Here is a 20,143-nt window from a genome sequence, read left to right as displayed (position 1 = left end):
TCTCAGCCCCACTCACCTCACAGAGTGTTTGTTGTGGGGGAGGAAGGGAAAGGAGAATGTTAGCCACTTTGAGACCCCTTCGGGTAGTGATAAAGCGGGATATCAAATCCAAATTCCTCCTCCTCCTCCTCCTCCTCTTCTTCTTCAAGACTTTGGAGGGCAAGTGTTCTGTGTCCCATAGGAGTAGTGGCGGTGGCACTTGCCCTCCTTCTGATAGGAAATGCTCAGTGTGGGTGGGATGAAATATGGGTGAGGGAGCGATTGGGTGTGTGTGTGAGAGAAATGTCCCTATTTTAATCTGTGGAATGTTGGAGGATATGTTGGTGCCCATGATGGACAGACGGCTGGCTGAGGGCAGAGTGTGGTTGGTGGAGGCAGTGCCACACTCACCTGTATGGACCAGCCTCCTCTGTCATTTGGCCCAAGAACCCGATCCAATTTCATCTCCTCATGCAATGGAACTCCCAATGTGGCCCTCTGAAAGGCCACAAGACTGCCATCTTGGAAAGGAACCTCCAAGTGGTTCCGTGGTTTCTAGGGAGATTAGAATCCACCTGGTCGTCACCAGCTTGTTTCTCTCAGAAGTGACTGTGCGACCCGTCCGTTTATCATGAGTTCCAAAAGTCAGGTATGTAGGAAACTTTCCCCCACTTGCTCACAAAAACCATGTCTGTGATCCTTCCTCATACCCCTTGCTCCAGCTCACAAAGTTGACACTTACTGGGAGCATTTGGAAGGCTAGACTGTTCCACACCATAAACCATCCCAATAATGGACTCGTATTCACATCCCCTTGTTTTGGACAAAATGAAAGGCTTGTGGGAGTCAGTCCACATCATTGGTGGGCTCATTTCCTGGTGATTGTGCAGAATCCACAAATCCTTTAATACAGAACCTCAGGCCCAGTGGTCAAGTGTCGCCCTCCACACCTCTCTGCCCAGCCCTTAGAACTCTCTCTCACGCGCACACCCCTCACTGAGCCTACAGTGCAGCCCAAGTGTTTTTGCCTGGCTAGAATGTGTCCTTGAACTCTGAACATGCCTCTCAGTTGCCTGAATAGAGGGGTGTGGGTGTAGAAACAAGCCTATTGTACAAAAGGAATATTTACATTCAGTGCCCCGCCCATTTTTTGCCTTTGCCCCCACCCACCACTGTCATGTGGCCCTCAGAATGTTGCCCAGAAGCAAATGCAGCCCTCGGGGTCCCCTAACACTCTCTTAATTCACGTTTCTTACATCTCAGTGGAACGCACTGCCAGGTCCTTTTAAAGGGCTCCCAGACAATTCTGCATGTTTACTCAGAAGAAAGTCCCACCGATCGCAATGGAGCTTTACTCCCAGATAAGGGACAGTGTGTTCCCTAAAGCTTCCCGTCCCCTACCTTGGCATGAGACCTCACGGCAATGCCATGTGCATATGGTATTTCTCTGATGGCACTGGTAAAGAGAAAGGACCCCTGGACAGTTAAGTCCAGTTGAAGGTGACTTTGGGGTGCGGTGCTCTTCCCAATCTGGTACCCTCCAGGTATGTCCCGGTTTCAAACAAGCAAACAAATGTATTTTATACTGATATCAAGATACACAGAAGCTAAAACTAAGGGATGTACACAGGACCCACTGAAATAAAATACTGTGGGGCTAAGTTAGTCATGGCGGCTATTTTTAATGTGCCCGAGTTGAACTAACACTGGAGCCAACCCAGGCATTTCCTATAAGAGCCACTTTTCTGTGAGATAAATCCATTTACAACAATTGGCAGAATATTTCCCTTTTTAATGGGGTTTAACCATTCACCCTGTTCACAATTTCGCAACTGAGAGGTTTTTGTTTTTTAAATGAAAAATGAATTCATATATTTCATGAGCAAGTGCAAATGCATTTCAAGACATATGGTATGCTATCCACTGATAAAGATTGTCCACAATTTTCTAGGCCACTGTTGCTTCCTTACATTTCCAGTGATTGGTCTTGCATTTAGTCCTTCTGAGGACTGAATCTGGGATAAAATCCAGACAAACAATAGAATTCTGCATTGATCTACAGAGCTGGCACTTACAGGTGCCCCAGAAGACTCACTCTGCGCTTGTGAGTAAAAAGACCTTGTAATGTAGCAACAGCTGCACTTCGGAACTCTCTGCTTGTTGACGCCTGACAGGTTCTTTCGCTATATACTTTTCAGCACCTGCTTAAAACATTTTTGTTTAGGGAAGCTGATCCAGACACCTTGACATGCTTAATCTCTTCTACCGTGTGTGTGTGTGTGTGTGTGTGTGTGTGTGTGTGTGTGTATGTGTGTGTGTGTGTGTGTGTGTGTGTATATATGTATGTGTGTATATATATATATATATATATATATATATATATATATATATATGTATATGTATGTATATATATATATACATACATACATATATATATATATATATATAGTTAACTGAATAAATTCATTGGTACAATAACATTAGCAAAGGATGTTACATTTTGGGACTATAATTTGGAATCCATTCAACAACATTTGCAGCAGAAATTCCTGGCCAAGAGTCTTACCAAAAAATCAGATAAGTGGCAAGCCATGAACTCAGTCGTGATGTGGTGAATCAGATATTGCCAAGGAATTTATTCTTACCTTATATACCCTTCAAGCCCCAGAAAAATAACGTTTGGAGATCCATAGATTGGAGAAAGCTGTAGTGGATCTTCTTCAATTTATGATGTTTAAGGCAGCTTTAGTTTGTTCAGAACAAGAGCGGCCACTGAGGAACTCACAAAAGCAGAGTCCACAGCCCTCTTTATACTCTTATATACACACTTATATAAGGGCAAAACCCCACCTTAGTTTTACACATGCAGGGGCATAACTAGAGATTGGCTAGGTTGCCCTCCACCAACGCACAGACCCAAGGGATGCAAAAATTGTACAGAAAGAGCCAGCGATTGCCAAGGGTGTAAGGGACTGGGGGGGGGGCACTGTTAAATTGCCTTGCCAATGGCGCAAGGGAATCTAGGTATTCTTCTGTACACATGCATATAAATTCACATTCTCAGAGGAAAAGCACGCCTGCATTATCACAGCTGGTTGCCTGATTCAGCAGGAATAATTCAGTGTCTACCTTCTACAAAACTGGTCCAAGGCTGCATTCTTTTCCTGCACAAACATTCTTGACACATACTGTGAGCAGATTATCCTAACAATATCCTTTCACACACACTTTTTTTTGCACCTCTTCACATGTAGGCTACCTGGCAATGTATACATCAATACGATCACCTGCTACAGCAGCTGTAACAGATTCTGGACCTGGGTCATTTGATAGAAACGTATCTCCAGCCCTTTTCTCCAAGCACTGAGCAACATTCAGCCTCACTCTGTCAGACATCACCCAGTGAATATCAGCAGTGGGGGAGAAATCTGATTCAGTTTGCATTTAAACCGTGCACTTTCTGAAACTATGTGAAACACAAAATTGCTTACAAAAATACATATACTGGTAGAAATTCACACTAAAAAGTTGGTGACCCTTCAGGATTAATCCATTTTGCATTACTTTCTGGGAAACCACGCCCTGGTTTTGGAACGCTTTGGTTTTGGAACTGACTTCCAGAACAGATTAAGTATGAGAACTAAGGCACCACATTGATTTTGCTGGGTTTGCTCTGAGTGCAACTTATTCTGATTCCATCCTCTGTGCCTCTCCCCACCCACTGCTGACCCCTTCCCTCCCTCCCTCCCTCCCTCCCTCCCTCCCTCCCTCCCTCCTTCCTTCCTTCCTTCCTTCCTTCCTTCCTTCCTTCCTTCCTTCCTTCCTTCCTTCCTTCCTTCCTTCCTTCCTTCCTTCTTTCCTTCCCTTTTAGCACTGCGAGATCCTACCTAAAGGTAGAAGTCGGAGGTTTAACCCATTTCTGTACCGGATCCTCTGGAGAATCCGCCAGCAGTGGAACCTTTTGGGCTTCTTTGAAATCAACGAGGATCACCCGCTCTATCAGTTCACCAGTATGATAAAGAAGGGGCTCAGGGCGTCTGTCAATCATGCTATCCATAACCCAGTAACCACAGTGAGTTTGGGCTGCAGGATGTGGGGGGCAGGTTCTACTCCCACCTTTGTTGCCTCCTTGGCAACTGTGAAACAGGAGCCTTCTGGGCACAGGGATGGGCCGACTTTGTGTTTGGGCGATCAACTTTTCCTCCCTCTTCCCCCTTGAACCCCAAGGTTGACCATCTGGAGCCAGGTGTAGAAGATTAAGAGGAGGCAGTAGCAGAGTGTGTGGGGAGGGGACCAGGTGCAGAATTCTGAGAGGGATTCAACTAGTCAGGGGTCAGCAACCTTTTTCAGCCTTGGGCCAGTCCACAGTCCCTCAGACCATGTGGTGGGTTTTTTTAAAAAAGAAACAAATATGATCGAATTCCTATGTCCCACAAATAACCCAGAAATGCATTTTAAATAAAAGGAGACATTCTACTAATGGAAAAACACTGTGATTCCTGGACCGTCCATGGGCTGGATTGAGAAGGTGATTGGGCCGCATCTAGCCCACAGGCCTTAGGTTGCCTACCTGTGAACTAGGTGCTCCCATGACAGGCTCTCTGCTGAGCTACTGCTGCCTTCTGGAGACTCAGGGAGGGAAGCCATGCCCGGGTTGGAGCAGTGTGCTTCCTGGTCCTCCTCAGATGCCCCCACGCACACGGTTCCTGGGCTGGCCAAGAGGTGAGGGCTCTCTCACCCAGCCTGCGAGGTGTCGAGGATGGAGGTGGCGGGGCCAGGGGAGCACAAGGCACGAGTGGAAGCAGTGGTTGAGACCCAGTCCACAGAGGAGTCCTCTGCTTCCATCACGGGCGAGGAGGAGGCTACGGCAGAGGCTGAGTTGGGGTCCTTGTGTGTGGAGCGGTGGGAGGCCATGGTTGGTGTGCAACAGCAGAGTGCGTGAGGACAACAGCCCTCAGCTCTCCTACCACCACCCACCTGCTGCTTGGCCTGGCTGAGAGGGATGGAGGAGGAGGGTGGCGGCGCCACTCACCAAGGAGGGAGAAAGCCTCTCCCCTCAGGTGCACACCTCCACTCCAGCTGCCCAGTCCATGGGGGGAGGGGAGGGGACAACACTTGTCCTGACCCAGGTGCTGGCAACCCACGCTATGAGGAAGAAGAGGGCAGAGAGACCCACATCAGGGATGAAGAAGCTGTGTCCCCTCAGGTGTTGTTGCATTCCCAAGGTCCATTGGCCCTGGCCAATTGAGTTACAGTTACAAAGATGGTGGGAGTTACTACTACTACTACTACTACTACTACTACTACTATTTATATCCCACCCATCTGGATGGGTTTCCCCTGCCACTCTAGGTGGCTTCCAACAAATTATTAAAAATACAATAAAACATCAAACATTAAAAACTTCCCTAAAAAGGGCTTCCTTCAGATGTTTTCTAAAGGTCAGGTAGTTGTTTATTTCCTTGACATCTGATGACAGGGCGTTCCACAGGGCAGGCACTACTACTGAGAAGGCCCTCTGCCTGGTTCCCTGTAACCTCACTTCTCGTAGTGAGGGAACCACCATAAGGCCCTCGGCACTGGACCTCAGTGTTCAGGCTGAACGATGGAGGTGGAGACGCCCCTTCAGGTATACTGGACCGAGGCCGTTTAGGGCTTTAAAGGTCAGCACCAACACTTTGAGTTGTGCCCGGAAACGTACTGGGAGCCAATGTAGGTCTTTAAGGACCAGTGTTATATGGTCTCGGCAGCCACTCCCAGTCACCAGTCTAGCTGCCGCATTCTGGATTAATTGCAGTTTCCGAGTCACCTTCAAAGGTAGCCCCATGTAGAGCACATTGCTGTAGTCCAAGCGGGAGATAACATGTGTGGGAAAGCTCTGAGGCCTGAGGCCTAAATGTCTCCCCCAGGTTTAACTATCCTGAGGCCACACCCCTCTTCCCCAAGTCACACTCTTTGCTGCCTTTGCTTTACACATTCATGGAGTCTTCCTGCCTCACTGGGATGCATCCTTGATCATGGCTCTTTCTTGCCTAGATAGAGGATGGGGAAGGGTGTGTGAGTGTGGATGTAGAAACTGGCCTACTGCACCTTCGCACAAAGAATGGTGAGCAAACATTGCATGGTCCAGAGGTAGTATTGACATTTTTGCTTTGCCCAGTTTTGCCCCAGCCCCACTCACCTACCCACTGGCATGTGGGTTGCTCAGAAAGCAATGAGGCCCTTGAATTGAATAAAGCTTCCCTGTCACTGACCAGGAAGCATGGTCAATGGCCAGGGATGATGGGAGTTTCCTCTGAGCACACACTTGGCCTTGAACCTCTCCACCACCCTTGCCACCCTCTACTGCCACACCATTGTGGTGCACCACATCTTCTGAGAGCCACTGACATATGAATCATAAGATCCAAAATAGAGACACATAAAATTAACAGCAACAACACCGCATGCAATTACCCCCTAAACAACAACCCAGTGCAAGAGGCTGTTCAGCAGCCTCAGCATTTGAGAAATGACTGAGAGATTCAAGTTTTTATTACATGTAAAGAGGTGTATTTTATTGGTGACAAGCATGTGAGGAATTTGCTGGGAAATTCTGTTCTTTTTTTATAATAATATTTATGAAAGTTTCGAAAAAGTTACAGAAGTGAGAAAGAAAAAATGAGAAAAAAACAAAAAACCAAAGAATATAAAATACAGAAAAATAAAAACAATTAAAAACATTTCCTTCTTTCCATGTCTTATCTTTCATTTACTTATTTCCCTGACCTCCTCACACCTCCCTTTTTTGTATTCTAGTTCAATTAAATATTCCAGCAAATCCTTTCCAGCTTGGTTTTTATCCTAATAGTTTATCCTAATATAGTATAATTTTACATTCTCGTCTTTCAACAGTTAAAAAATCAATTTTTACCTAATCTTTTGTATCATTTCTGCTAATACCACGTTACTTCATTCCAACATCCTTCTAACATTCCTGAATTTAACAATGTTTCTGTAGATAAACTTTAAATTTTCCCCAATCTTCTTCCACCAACTCTTCACCTTGGTCTCGGATTCTGCCAGTCATCTCCGCCAGTTCCATATAGTCCATCAAAAATTCTGAGGAATTTGCTGGGAAATTCTGAGGACAAGAAGGGGGAAAGGGTGGGTGTTCTGACTCTCTTTCTCTCTGCAGGACGTCCTGAGGGAGGATCAGTTTAAGGCCGTCCTCAGGCAGATGCACGAGGTAGGCATCCTTTGAAGGGTGGGGGTGGGGTCACCAAAGGAAACCTCCCAAGCACAAGTTTGGGGGGGGCTGGGCAGATCTGTACAACATTCCAGATTCTCTCCACTTCTCCTTTTTCCAGCATTAGGTTCAGTTCTTCACACGAAAATTCAGCAATATCTGAGCACATATTTCTCCTTATTTATTTACTATTTCATAACGTTTGTTGTGAAACCGCCCTGAGATCTCCGGGTATAGGGAGGAATACAAATTTAAAAAAACAAAACACCTCAGAGCAGTTTACAAAAAGAATGAAATTAGCAGTAAAAACAGTTTTAGAAAGCTATTTATAACATTAAAAATCAGCAGTAAGCACAATTTGGTAAACACAAATTGAAACACATGTCAGCATTATACATATCTGGGTAAGCAAGAATATATTTAGAAGGCACCAAAAGGAGTACAGCGAAGGTGTCTGCCTGAAGTCAATAGGCAGGGAGTTCCAAAGTGTGGGTGCTGCTAGACTAAAAGATAGATTTCTTACAAATGCTGAATGAGCATTATGTAACACTGCCAGTTCCAGAGGCTGAAGTAGACTGAAGTGAGCACATGTGTGTCTATGTATGTAATTTCCCCTAATAAAAACATTTTATGCTAAGCAATTTCCTCCTAATATAATGTACGTTGTGTCTATTATCACTAATATGTGCATTTTAAGCACACTTTATCTTTGTGTGCATTTTTTCACACGTTACTTGGCTGGAGAACTTAGCAATGGGTGATTTGGATGAGTACACATTTTGAAGGCCTGCTGTGTTCCAGTTCCCATATATTGCTTTGAAAAGTGCAAAGCAGATACATTTGCCTTGAAATGGGAACTGAACTGAATCATTCCCTCCCTATCAGGGACTTTGCTCAGCTGTAAAGGTTCTCCACCAGAAGGGCAGCATTTTGGCCCCCTGAGCATTCTGGTCGCCCCTTTCTCTGAACTGACCTCAGTTCTGCTTCCCGGCAGGGCTTTGAGATGAGGACGTATGCTGCTCCAGCTTTTACCCGGTTCCGAAAATTTCTTGGCATGGTGGATGTCGATTACCAACGGTCACTGACTTGTGACAGCTCATACTTGCAGTTCATCAGCAACTCTAAAAGCACGGCTGACTTCTTCCTCAGGTCAGAGAACTACCTTCTCCACAGCAAGAAAAGACACAAGTGAGACCTGCAATAAAGAGCTGCAGCGTGTCCTGCTGCTGTTCATATCTCCCCTGCCCTGCTTCCCTGGCTTTTGGTTGCCCCTCCTCACAACAATCAGTGAGCCTTCCATGCACTCTGAGAATGCTCAGTTCTCACTGGACTACTTTGAGTCGGTCTCTTCACTACCCTCACTCTCGTTTAGGCTCCCCCCCCAAAAAAAGGAGGTTTTCTTGGTACATCGGCAAACTCTGGGATTCTCCCAAGCCTGCTTGTGGATGGGTGGTTCTGTTCTAGATACAAAAGCATCAGCACACACACCCAGCACATTGGAAATACAGGGAATAATGTGAATATATTCATATGAACCTGCTTTGTGCTGTGTCAGACTCGCGGTCCATCCAGCCTAGCATTATTCTGACTGGATTCAATAGTGTAAATCAATAGTAAAGGTAAAGGGACCCCTGACCATTAGGTCCAGTCGTGGCCGACTCTGGGGTTGCGGCGCTCATCTCGCTTTACTGGCTGAGAGAGCCGGCGTACAGCTTCCAGGTCATGTGACCAGCATGACTAAGCCGCTTTTGGCGAACCAGAGCAGCGCACGGAAACGCCATTTACCTTCCCGCCAGAGCAGTACCTATTTATCTACTTGCACTTTGACATGTTTTCAAACTGTTAGGTTGGCAGGAGCAGGGACTGAGCAACGGGAGCTCACCCCGTTGTGGGGATTCGAACTGCCAACCTTCATCCTGGGGCAAAATTATCAACCTGAGATACTACTTCCGGGTTAGCAGAGTCTGTAACCCGAAGTGTCTGTAACCAGAAGCATTTGTAACCCAAGGTACCACTGTATATATTTATGAATTCCTATGCATTTTATGTTGGAGCTGTTAGAATGCAGCCATTGGCAGATTCTAAGACATAGTTGCGGCATCCCTTGTGGTGCCCCAGACTCCCCACCCTGTGCAACCAAACCAGTTGTGCTTCCCAGATCTGCCTCTTATGCAACTCAATTTGCATTCATACTGGATGGGATTTGCGTAAGGAGAAAGCAGATAGACAGCAGTACCTCCAAACTTCCTAGACTGTCTTTCTAAACAAGGGGTCAGCAAACTTTTCCAGCAGGGGGCCGGACTAGATTTGGGGCAGGGGGAATGAACGGATTACTATGCCCCACAAATAACCAGGAGATGCATTTTAAATAAAAGGACACATTCTACTCATGTAAAAACACGCTGATTCCCGGACCACCCGCAGGCCGGATTAAGAAGGCGATTGGGCCCCCAGGCCGTAGTTTGCCTACCCATGTTTAAACTAACATGTGATGGCCTTTCCTATACAGTGGTACCTTGGTTCTCAAACAGCTTAGTTGTCGAACAAATCAGCTCCTGAATGCCACAAACCCGGAAGTAAGTGTTCCGGTTTGCAAACATTTGGGGGGGGCGGGGGGAGCTGAATGTTCAACATGGCTTCTGCTTGAGTGCAGGAAGCTCCTGTAGCCAATCAGAAGCCACTTTGGTTTTCGAAGGGTTTCAGGAATCGAAAAGACTCCCGGAACGGACTGAGTTCAAGAACCAAGGTATGACTGTACAGTACGGTGGTACCTCGGGTTACAGACACTTCAGGTTACAGACACTTCAGGTACAGACTCCGCTAACCCAGAAATAGTACCTCGGGTCAAGAACTTTGCTTCAGGATGAGAACAGAAATCGCGCTCTTGGCAGCCCGGCAGCAGCAGGAGGCCCCATTAGCTAAAGTGGTGCTTCAGGTGAAGAACAGTTTCAGGTTAAGAACGGACCTCCAGAACGAATTAAGTTCTTAACCTGAGGTACCAGTGTATTACTAGATTGCTGCTCTTAGGGTTGTTGACCCTACCCTGTCCCTTCCGAAGCATAGAGGATCCATCTTCCTTTCTCTCTTCTGCTGAGATCAGAGAGCAAGCTTTGCTCCTTTGCAGCTTGTTAGCTGGAGTAGAAACTATTTACTATCCAGTATGTATTTCTTATAATAAACTAAGTTTTCCACACTCAGTGTGATTGTTTTACCACTAGATCGCATTCAGCAACATGTATTCAGTATGCAGCCAGCTCCCAAGCTGTGCGCTAACTCTACTAAAAATTGAATGCATTTTAAATTTTTAGCCTCTCTACATATGCTATCTATTAATCACTGTTTATGAACGATATATATTGCAAATAAAGAAAAGCAAAAGAACAAAAATTTATGGACTTTGTTAATTTTTCTACCATTTGATACAGTTACTGCTGGTTATATTATCACTGACATGCAATCACATTGGAATGTTAATTACATTTTGCATTAATTGTTCTATTTTAATGGTTGATAGTTTGCTATATGATGACTTTGAAATGTTATGGTGTTCGTATAAACAATCTGAGTTATTTGTTGGATTGTTGGGGTTGGGTTTTTTTTGGGGGGGTGTTATGTACTGAAGTTCTCACTATTCAACAGGGGGGGTTCTTTTGAACTCATTGAACCCAACGGTCATCTAGTGGTCAACCCCCTTCCATGCAGCTATTTCGTATTTGAACTTTGTTGTAATGATGTATTGATTTGCAGTTTTGTTCTGTTGAAAGCTGATTTGGGCATACTTGCATGAGAAAGTGATATATAAATTTAAACAAATAAGTGAATTCCTGCTTCCCTCCCGTCTTAAACAGCAATGATAAGCGCTTCTTCCTGAAGACTCAGAGTAAGCAAGAAATCCAATTCCTTCTCACGAACCTAGCCAAGTATCTAGAGCACATGGAGAGATACCCTCACTCCATCCTCGTCAAATTCCTGGGTAAGACATGCTTGAAGCACATGAATGAAAACAAGCCTTAAAAGTCAGCAGCAGTAATACGTTTCTTGTGATCAGGCCAAATCCTGATGTGTGCTTCTCCCTTTCTTCCAATAGGTGTCCACAGTATTATCGTCCCTCGGGAAAAGAAGGTAAGGTTCTATGTGAGCTATTTCTATTAGTAGTTAATATACAGTACCTGCGAGGAGATCTTGCAAGGCTTCAAAGCTCCCTTGCTGGAATATTTCTGCTGGGGCTCCAGCCTTGAAATAAGCTAGCTGGGGGCTCAAACAGGGCAGTTCACTCTTCACCCCCCAGGGCATTTTGGGGTGTGTGTGGAAGAAATGGCTGACCTCTTGATTTCAGCTAACCCTGTTACCATACACTCCAACATTTCTCTGATGAAAATAGGGACATCCCATTCCATGATTATATTTTTACTATTATACCCCATGCATCTTATTGGGTTGCCCCAGCCACTCTGGGCAGCTTCCAACATAATAAAACATTAAATATATTTTTAAAAAACTTCCCTATATAGAATTCCCTTCAGAAGGCTCAGGGGTCTGATAACTCCATACCCTCCAACATTTCTCCAGTGAAAATATGGACAGAAAAGCAGGACATTCCGGGATCACATGAGAAACTGGGATGGCTTCTCTAAATCAGGGACATCCCTGGGACACTTGGAGGATCTGTGTTGCAGCTTCTGCACAGCTACAAATACCTCCCTCTTGTTCCTCAATATCCCTGTTTTGGAGACAATCCTGTTGGCACTCAAACACTTGAGTTTGCTGTTAGAGGGAATGTTAGATAATTGCCACAACAGAAACATCTATAAATAAGGCCTGGAGAGGGGGCGGCGGCTATGTAATCACCCCTCCTCTCCTAGCCCCCTCATTTTTATTTTGAAAAGCCTGGGGTGTTGTACCCAGTGCTAGCCCTGCTCAGAGTAGACCCATCGAAACTGCCAAGCATGGCTTACATAGGCCCGTTAATTACAATGGTTCTACTCTGAACTTATTTGGCTACAAGCCATTATGTTTATTATCTAACTTGGGAAGAACAGGCACCTACATTTGCTTGTTTTCTTGTCCCCACCTCACTTTTTGCAGGGCCTGTCTTGCTTTTTCGATGTGTTTTTAATGTCATCCAGAGATTTTCAGGTGCTATACAAAAAACAAAATTAAAAAATACTTTTTTTTAACTGAACACATTTTTAGGGGCCTTGTTTGCATCACAGCATTACAGCCTCAAACCCTGAAAATGAGGGGTGAGAAATAGTTTTTTAATGGACAAATTTTGAAAGCTTTGTGGGGCACGAAAAAGACTTTGGCATCACAGTTGGGGTTGTCAATAATTCTTTTATTACCAAAAGAAAAAAACACTTTTTAAAAACTCATTTTTCCTCTTAGAAATGACAAATTTGGGGAGTATTTGGGGACCCACTTTGGGGGGGGGCAGGCTGAATATGATCCACCACCCATGGCTTAAGCCCCACCCCCCTACTGTAGGTGTTTTATTAAAAATAACAAGAATGCTTAGTAGCATTCAGAAGCTGTTGTTGTTTACCCACAATTCACCCTCAGATCCCAGGGCAGGTTAAAATGATTGAAACACAATATTAAAAATAGTTTACAACAAGTTGAAATTGCAGAAGTAAAGTGGGTCCTAAAAATATATACCTTAAGTGTCAAAAGCCAGGGTCAAGAGGTGGATCTTAGGGGTCCTTCCCTTCCCCACCCATTGAGGAAGGCCCTTGCCTTCCACCCATCTTTCTGTCTTAGCATTAAAGGTAAAGTGACCCCTGACCATTAGGTCCAGTCGTGGCCGACTCTGGGGTTGCGGCGCTCATCTCGCTTTACTGGCCGAGGGAGCCAGCGTACAGCTTCTGGGTCATGTGGCCAGCATGACTAAGCCGCTTCTGGTGAACCAGAGCAGCGCACAGAAACGCCGTTTACCTTCCTGCCAGAGTGGTACCTATTTATCTACTTGCACTTTGATGTGCTTTTGAACTGCTAGGTTGGCAGGAGCAGGGACCGAGCAATGGGAGCTCACCCCGTCGCAGGGATTCGAACTGCTGACCTTCTGATTGGCAAGTCCTAGGCTCTGTGGTTTAACCCACAGTGCCACCCACGTCTCATCTTAGCTTTAAGCATCCTGAAAATGTCCTATGGGAGAGATTGCAACTGCCATGAGTGCTGCATGCTTGAACGGTCTTAGCCCTGGACTGACCTGCTGCTGTTTTCTGCTTGTGCCTCTAGAGATACTTCATCATCATGCAGAGTATCTTCTATCCTCACGATAAGATTGTCGAGCGGTGAGTTCCTTGCATGGTTTGAGAGGCATGGCACCATTTTTAGCTGGGGGGTGGAGGGTGGGTCTGAGTTGACCATAGAGGCCTTTCTCCACTCCTGGGGCTAATTATTATTATTATTATTATTATTATTATTATTATTATTATTATTAATACCCCACCCTCTCAGTTCAAAAACCGGGCTCAGGGCGGCTAACAACAAATTTAAAGCACTTGATTGTAAAAGCAGCATAAAATACAGCATAAAAACATGAATAACAATAAAATTCAAAATTCAGAAATCAATTTAGGGGAAATAAGCATTAGATAATCACCAGGGCTAGCTGGCTGAAGTGGTCCTACTTAGGCCAGCGGGGAGGCGAGGAGGGCAGAGGAGAATTAGCTGTGGGGTCTCAGAGCGGGTAATCTTCATAAAGGGGAGGGGGAGAGAACAGAAGGGAAATAAAAGATCGGGCTGAATTCAAATTAAGGGCCAGGCAGAATAGCTCTGTCTTACAAGCCCGATGAAAGCAGGTTAAATCCGGAAGGGCCCCAGTCTCAAGGGACAGAGCATTCCACCAGGTCGGAGCCATCACTGAGAAGGCCCTGGCCCTGGTGGAGGATAGTCTGACTTCCTTAGGGCCCGGGACCTCTAAACTATGGTTATTCGTGGACCTTAAGGTCCTCTGCGGGGCATACCAGGAGAGGCGGTTCCATAAATACGAGGGCCCTAAGCCACAAAGGGCTTTAAAGGTCAAGACCAGCACCTTGAACCTGACCCTATACTCCGCCGGGAGCCAGTGCAATTGGTGAAGCACTGGGTGAATATGCTCCCATGACAGGGACCCCGGGAGGAGCCCTGCCACGGAAAAAGAACACATGTTATTTTCAAACTTTACACTGAAACCGTCAGCGACAAGAGCAGACACAGATAAAAGACAGTTGGCAATTTCTGGAACCACAAAAGCCTGGACCTCATGATCTAGGAAGGAACAATACAAAATCCCAGACTCAGATAAAGATTTCTTAGTCCCATCTGCCAGCGACACAAAACGTCCACTGGAGTTTGTGGGACAGTTTCAAGGGCAGCCCCACATAGAGTGAATAACAGTAGTCAAGCTAAAACAAAAAAAATTCCTTCCAGTAGCACCTTAAAGACCAACTAAGTCAGTTCTTGGTATGAGCTTTCGTGTGCATGCACACTTCTTCAGATACACACAAGCTAGACTTCCTTATGCCCCTGGGAGTAAACCCCGTTGAATAAAGGGGGGGTTACTTCTGGAGGAACGTGCACAGGGTTGTGCCGTGGAGGAAGACCTGATTCCCTATCAAATACTGTCTACTGGCTGGGCTCTTTGAAGCAAGGCTTACCATCCCTCTAGAAACATGCTAGGTTTCTGTGTGCTAGGATTTATTGGTTTTGTGAACTGCCACAGCTTAGATGCAGGTACCTGGCCTCAGCAAGACCTGGGCCCAACTGCACACACCCCGGGACATGTCTGGTGTGCACCCCCGAAAGCTGTGTGTTGGCAGTGAATGAGAGGAGGTGTAGCAGTGGGCAAGAGAAGTTTGTCCATTGTCACCAAATCTTGAGTCTCCTTCATAAATCTCTGAGGGACCCTATCATTGCTCGGACTGCAGATTGGAAGCCACTATTCTCACTAGAAAAAAATGTTCTCTGGCCTGCTACTCTGAAGGGAAGCGGGTTGCTGAAAGAACAACAGAGCCCTGAAAGCAAGTTGGGAGTGTTGATCCAGCAGGCCCAGGTTCGAATCCCTGCTCAGGCAGGAAGCTCACTGGGGTGGTTTTGGGTGTCACCATCTCTTGTGTCTGACCTACCTCACGGGGATGTTGTTGCTGGGATGCCCCAGGCCTTCTTGGACGACAGGTGAGGGAATGAATACCACCTCTCTGGCACTCACCAGCCCTCCTTTTTCCTCGCAGGTATGATATTAAAGGATGTGACGTGGGCCGCTGGACAGATCCGGCCCCGAAGGGCAGCGAAATCATTGTGGTTTTTAAGGATCTAAACTTTGCTGATAAGACCATTTGCCTTGGTAGGTCTTGCCACCCCCTACCCCACCTGTGCAGGACCTGAAGGAGATGCTCACCTTCCTGGTCCATCCCTACAAAAGTCACACTTTGTGCTAAAGCAGGGGAGACAGTCCAGGGGTGTGTGTTATTTCGCTGTTTATTTATTTATAAATAAATTAACTGCTTAATGTTTATTTTTTCACAAGAAAACAGCATCAGCAGGATGTTGAACCAGATGTTTTGCTCAGATAACAGCAAATTTGCTGCTCCTTACATTCTTAGGCACCTAACCACAATATTGTGCACTCATCTTTGTGTATTAACCAATTCAAGTCCTTTGCACAGAATTCTGCTCCCAGCGGTGACCATTTTGTTGGCATCCATTTCTGCCTTAAAGGCGGGGTCAGGGGTATATGTGTTCGTGTACAGGCAGCATTTCAGTGCAAGTGATCCAAGGAATCTCTGGGGAATCTACACTTTCTGCAAAAAATAAAACCCAGCCAAAGTACTGAAAATCTGTTCTCTCCCACATTGTTCAGGCATTCTACTGAATAGCTGTGTGTGTAAAACAACAACGGGTGTCGTAGGCGGAAAGTGCAAATATCCGGGATTCTGTAGCGCACCCGTGCATCCCCAAAGAGTTGTCATTGCAGCCTGTTGCCACAGAACAATTACCGGTAGTTATTTTAGAATGCTGCAGCACGATTGCTTATAGGAGTGAGGCCTTGTCAGCATATATAACATCTCTTCTCAGAGATCTGCACTGGTTGCTGATCTGTGACCAGGCCAGGTTCAAGGGGCGGCTATTAGTATACAAAACCCTTAATCACTTGGGACCAGTTTACCTACAAGATCGCTTACCCCACATGTGCCCACTTGGCTGCTTCAGTGGACAGAACTGGTACTGCTACAGATGCCACATGGTACCCATTCCACACCTGTAAGAGCTCCAGTGTGGTAGCCCCTGCACTTTGGAACTCCCTGCCTATTGAGATCAATCATGTGCCTTCATTGAACTCTTTAAGATGCTTGCTAAAATAATCCATAATTAGACAAGATGCTTAGATGTGCTGGAGGGAGTTTTAATCTATTCTGGTATTCACTTCTTCAACATTTAATGTATTGTAAGTTTTTCCTGATTTTTTGGATTTAGCTTTCTGTAAACGGCTTTGATGTTCCTTACAATCTGGTAGCGTATAAATTTTATGAAATAAGTAAATAATCTTAAATAAATGGCAACATGTAAAACCACAATCTCTGAAATGAAAGCTACTGTCCCTCCAGACGGATGTTTTTGTGTGGAGGGGGGCTGTATTCTGCAATATGCTATAGATGCAATAATAGTGCAGCTTTCTAATGGACTGTCCACGCAAACATCATTCTGCTTTATCAGTTGCTTTGCAATGCTTCCACAGGGTTACCACATTATTGCCACCTGAGGGTGCGCTCCTGTGTTGTAGCTCAGCAAAAGCAGGACAAAATTCCTCTAATGAGGGCTGCTCCGAGTTGGGAGAGATCTCGGAGGCCAAAGAGTTTGCTTTTCTGCTCAGTACAGGGGATCTTGCAACCTCTTCACCCCTGACTGGCCGAATATGCCCATCTCTCATCCATGCAGGTCCACAGCGTGCCTGGATGCTGACTCAGCTTGAGCTGGACACACAATTCCTGAAGGATTTGGGCGTGATAGACTACAGCCTTCTGGTGGGCTTGCAGCCCCTTCATGAGGACGAGAGGCTCCTGAGCCACGCACTTGCCAACATCATTGCCAAAAGCATGTGAGGCCCTACGGTGGGGTTGTTGTTATTGTTGGTGGGGGGTATCTGTCATAGGGGAAGCCAGTCTGGCAGGGACCTTACTTTCTCCCTACCCTCTACTAGCCAACTCAACCTTCTACAATCCCTGAAAGCTCCCAGGTGCTTCTCACACCACCTTCTCTCTCTCTCTCACACACACACACATACACATTTTTTTTAATTTTGAAGTCAGAATGTTGCTCGGTAATTTGGGAGAGTTTGTATTTATTGGAAAAATAAAGAAATTATTTATGTAGTGGAACAAAACCATTTGAGCACTTTTTCAGAATAATAATAATAATAATGAAAATTTAATGATAGTGCTTCAAGATGAACTGTTCAGTCCATATATTTTCCAAGAATATCTCTAAATATGAAACAGTCCTTGTCATCCAGTCAAACTGTTTCTCCATCATTCTCCAGTAGCCAAAACTTCTCACCAACTTTTAAACTAACTGGATGAGTATCTCCCTCCTTGCCTTTAGAGCCTGTTCCAATTGCCATAACAGTGGCTTGTAGACTCACAATGCCTCCTTTGTTACAGTCTCAGCTGCACACCTTTCAACCAATACACGGTCAAAGAGGGGAAGAATTTTTTTCACTTACAAGGCCCTCTGTTCTGGCTACCTGCTCCCTCTGCAAGAACTTGAGATTTTTTTCAAAAATAAAACATTTTCTTTTAATTTACAAACTTTTATACCCCTGCATACAAGTTTGCATGTCCTCCTGTATGTGTGGAGGAGAACATATGCAGTATACTATAATAAATATGAATTACCGGTATTTATTCTATACTATCTTATTTATGGATGGCCCCCAAAAGCTCTTCCCAGTTGCTCCATGTGTGAAAGGCATAGCAGGACACTATTACTGCAGGCAGTGACTTATTGCAGACATTTTTGCAGGTCACTGATGCAATAATCTTGCAATTGTGGTGGACCATCCACATGTCATTTTGCTTTCTAAGTTGTTCTGCGATGCTTCCCCTGTGCTACTATATTATTTTTGGCCAGAGGGGCTCTCTTGAGCTCCTAAGTGCAACTTAAGTGGGAGAACTCCCCATAACATTTAGATAGAATTAGGGAAGTGCAACTTTTTGGCCACACTGGCACGAAGCCTTGCGGGCCCCACAGGGGACACCACAACTATGATGTTTAATGGACGTCAAGAGGCGTGGGGGCACTGAATTTTGGCATCGTACAGGGCTCCCCTGAAATTTGAGACACCATGGTCCACCACTAAATAACACTTGTGGTATTAAAAAGTTACCTGGTTTCAGCTGAAGTTAGAGGGGACTGGTTGGAAATGTAGGCGTATGTCTGCCTTGAAAGCTTTGCAGGCACAAACAGTACTGAATACAGTATTGCATATAACTGTCATGAATCGACAAAAAAAGGGCATCTGAAAGGAACCACTATACAAACAGGATGTTGGACTGAATGGGCCTTGGCCTGACCCAGCAAGGCTCTTCAAATGCACTTATGTTCCCCTGACAGGTCGATTGACACTAACAGTGATCACCAGAACCAGAACTTTGGGAACGCCTTGCAGGAGTCTCACACGTCTCATGGCTATTCTTCTAGTGTGGACCAGTTCTACAAGCTCTCTCCTGAAAGCAGGTACACCATCCAGAACATGCTGGCGCTGTACCTGAAGAAGAAAGCAAACACAGACAAGGAGGCAGACTCTTCTAGGGGAAGCGAGACCTTCATGCAGGAAGTCTTGGCTCCTTACGTGCTCCATGGGATCAACTTCGACCCGACCACCCAGTGTCCTGTTGGAACAGAGGAGGGTGGGCATCCCCAAACCTTCAGCCATCTGGCGGAGTCACTCTTCCACCTGGCCCAGAACAGGCGGCTCCTTCCCAACACGCGGAATGCCTTGCACGTGATCGATGGTCCTGACTATCGCTATTACATAGGTATTGTTGACCTGTTCACAGTCTACAACTTCCGCAAGAAGATGGAGCATTTCTGGAAGACCCTTCGGTTCCGGGATAAAAGTTTCTCCACAGTTGGCCCCGTCTATTATGCTAGGAGGCTTTGCAAATGGGTGCAAGACCATACCGCATGAACGCAGGGAGGGGGGCAGTTGCAGGAGGGCTGAGGGAAACATCCCCAGACTGTCCCCAGAGTCTTGTCCCCTACATGCCTTGCAGAAAAAACAACAAGTACACAAGAACAAGCTTTCAAGTGATTGCTCCAGGGAGTTGGAGGTCGTTGTGGAAACTTTTTGGTGTCCAGGGATGGGAACAACATCTGCAGGAAACTAAAATTCCCCTGTATCCTGGTGGCTGGGTCACAGGGCCAGAAGGGAACAGGTTTTTCTGCAGGAGTGGTGTGTATTTTTGTGAGGGTGGGGAGATGTGTGTCTTGAAAAGCTGAGACACTGCAACTGCTGGGATTTAGATCTGAATCCTGGACACTGTAAACATCATTGCTGCATCCTGGATATGAGGGTGGTGACAATACAGGAATCTACAAAAGTGTTTGTGTGTGTTTCTGCATCCCAGCTTGTTATTGAGCATAGTTATACAGAGGCATTAAGGAGGCCAGGTGGAGTTAAAGGTGAGGGGAGAAGAGACATCAGACATGCAGCGACAGCAACCCACTGATGGCAAACGATTTTCCCTTCAAGAAGCTGACAAGAAAGTTGCACTGATATTCATTAAAATTGGGAATATTTTTTGGGAAACACTTTCAGTAATACGGAATAAAGCATCTCATAAAAAAAACCAATACCAAAAAGAATTCCCAGGAGAGTTCTTAATAAGGGAAGAATCAACCTCCCCCCCCCCCTCACAACACCCCAATCTGTGAGCAGTGCAAAATTCCAGGGGTTCT

The 20,143-nt window shown here is 45.6% G+C and overlaps 1 protein-coding gene across 1 annotated transcript; it reads left to right on the top strand.

Annotated features, from left to right (window-relative positions):
• The first annotated feature begins 516 nt into the window (after positions 1–516).
• PIP5KL1 (phosphatidylinositol-4-phosphate 5-kinase like 1) lies at positions 517–19,788 on the top strand. The gene is made up of 10 exons (XM_081896511.1): positions 517–628; positions 3,851–4,051; positions 7,157–7,207; positions 8,202–8,356; positions 11,056–11,180; positions 11,295–11,329; positions 13,442–13,497; positions 15,418–15,530; positions 17,123–17,282; positions 18,797–19,788. Exons 1-10 carry the CDS (start codon positions 611–613, stop codon positions 19,371–19,373), a joined length of 1,491 nt encoding a protein of 496 aa, XP_081752637.1. The 5' UTR covers positions 517–610; the 3' UTR covers positions 19,374–19,788.
• The last annotated feature ends 355 nt before the right edge of the window (positions 19,789–20,143 follow it).

The sequence above is a fragment of the Podarcis melisellensis genome (genome assembly GCF_964234715.1).
Source record: "Podarcis melisellensis genome assembly, chromosome: Z".
Taxonomy (NCBI): domain Eukaryota; kingdom Metazoa; phylum Chordata; class Lepidosauria; order Squamata; family Lacertidae; genus Podarcis; species Podarcis melisellensis.
Note: the sequence above shows the minus strand (reverse complement) of the source record. Positions and strands in the feature narration are given on the sequence as shown.

Bases quoted from the DNA above. Each gene is read 5' to 3' on its own strand.
- PIP5KL1 (XM_081896511.1), top strand. The intron at 4,052-7,156 runs GTGAGTTTGGGC...TTCTCTCTGCAG, and splicing joins TCCATAACCCAGTAACCACA to GACGTCCTGAGGGAGGATCA. The intron at 8,357-11,055 runs GTCAGAGAACTA...CGTCTTAAACAG, and splicing joins ACGGCTGACTTCTTCCTCAG to CAATGATAAGCGCTTCTTCC.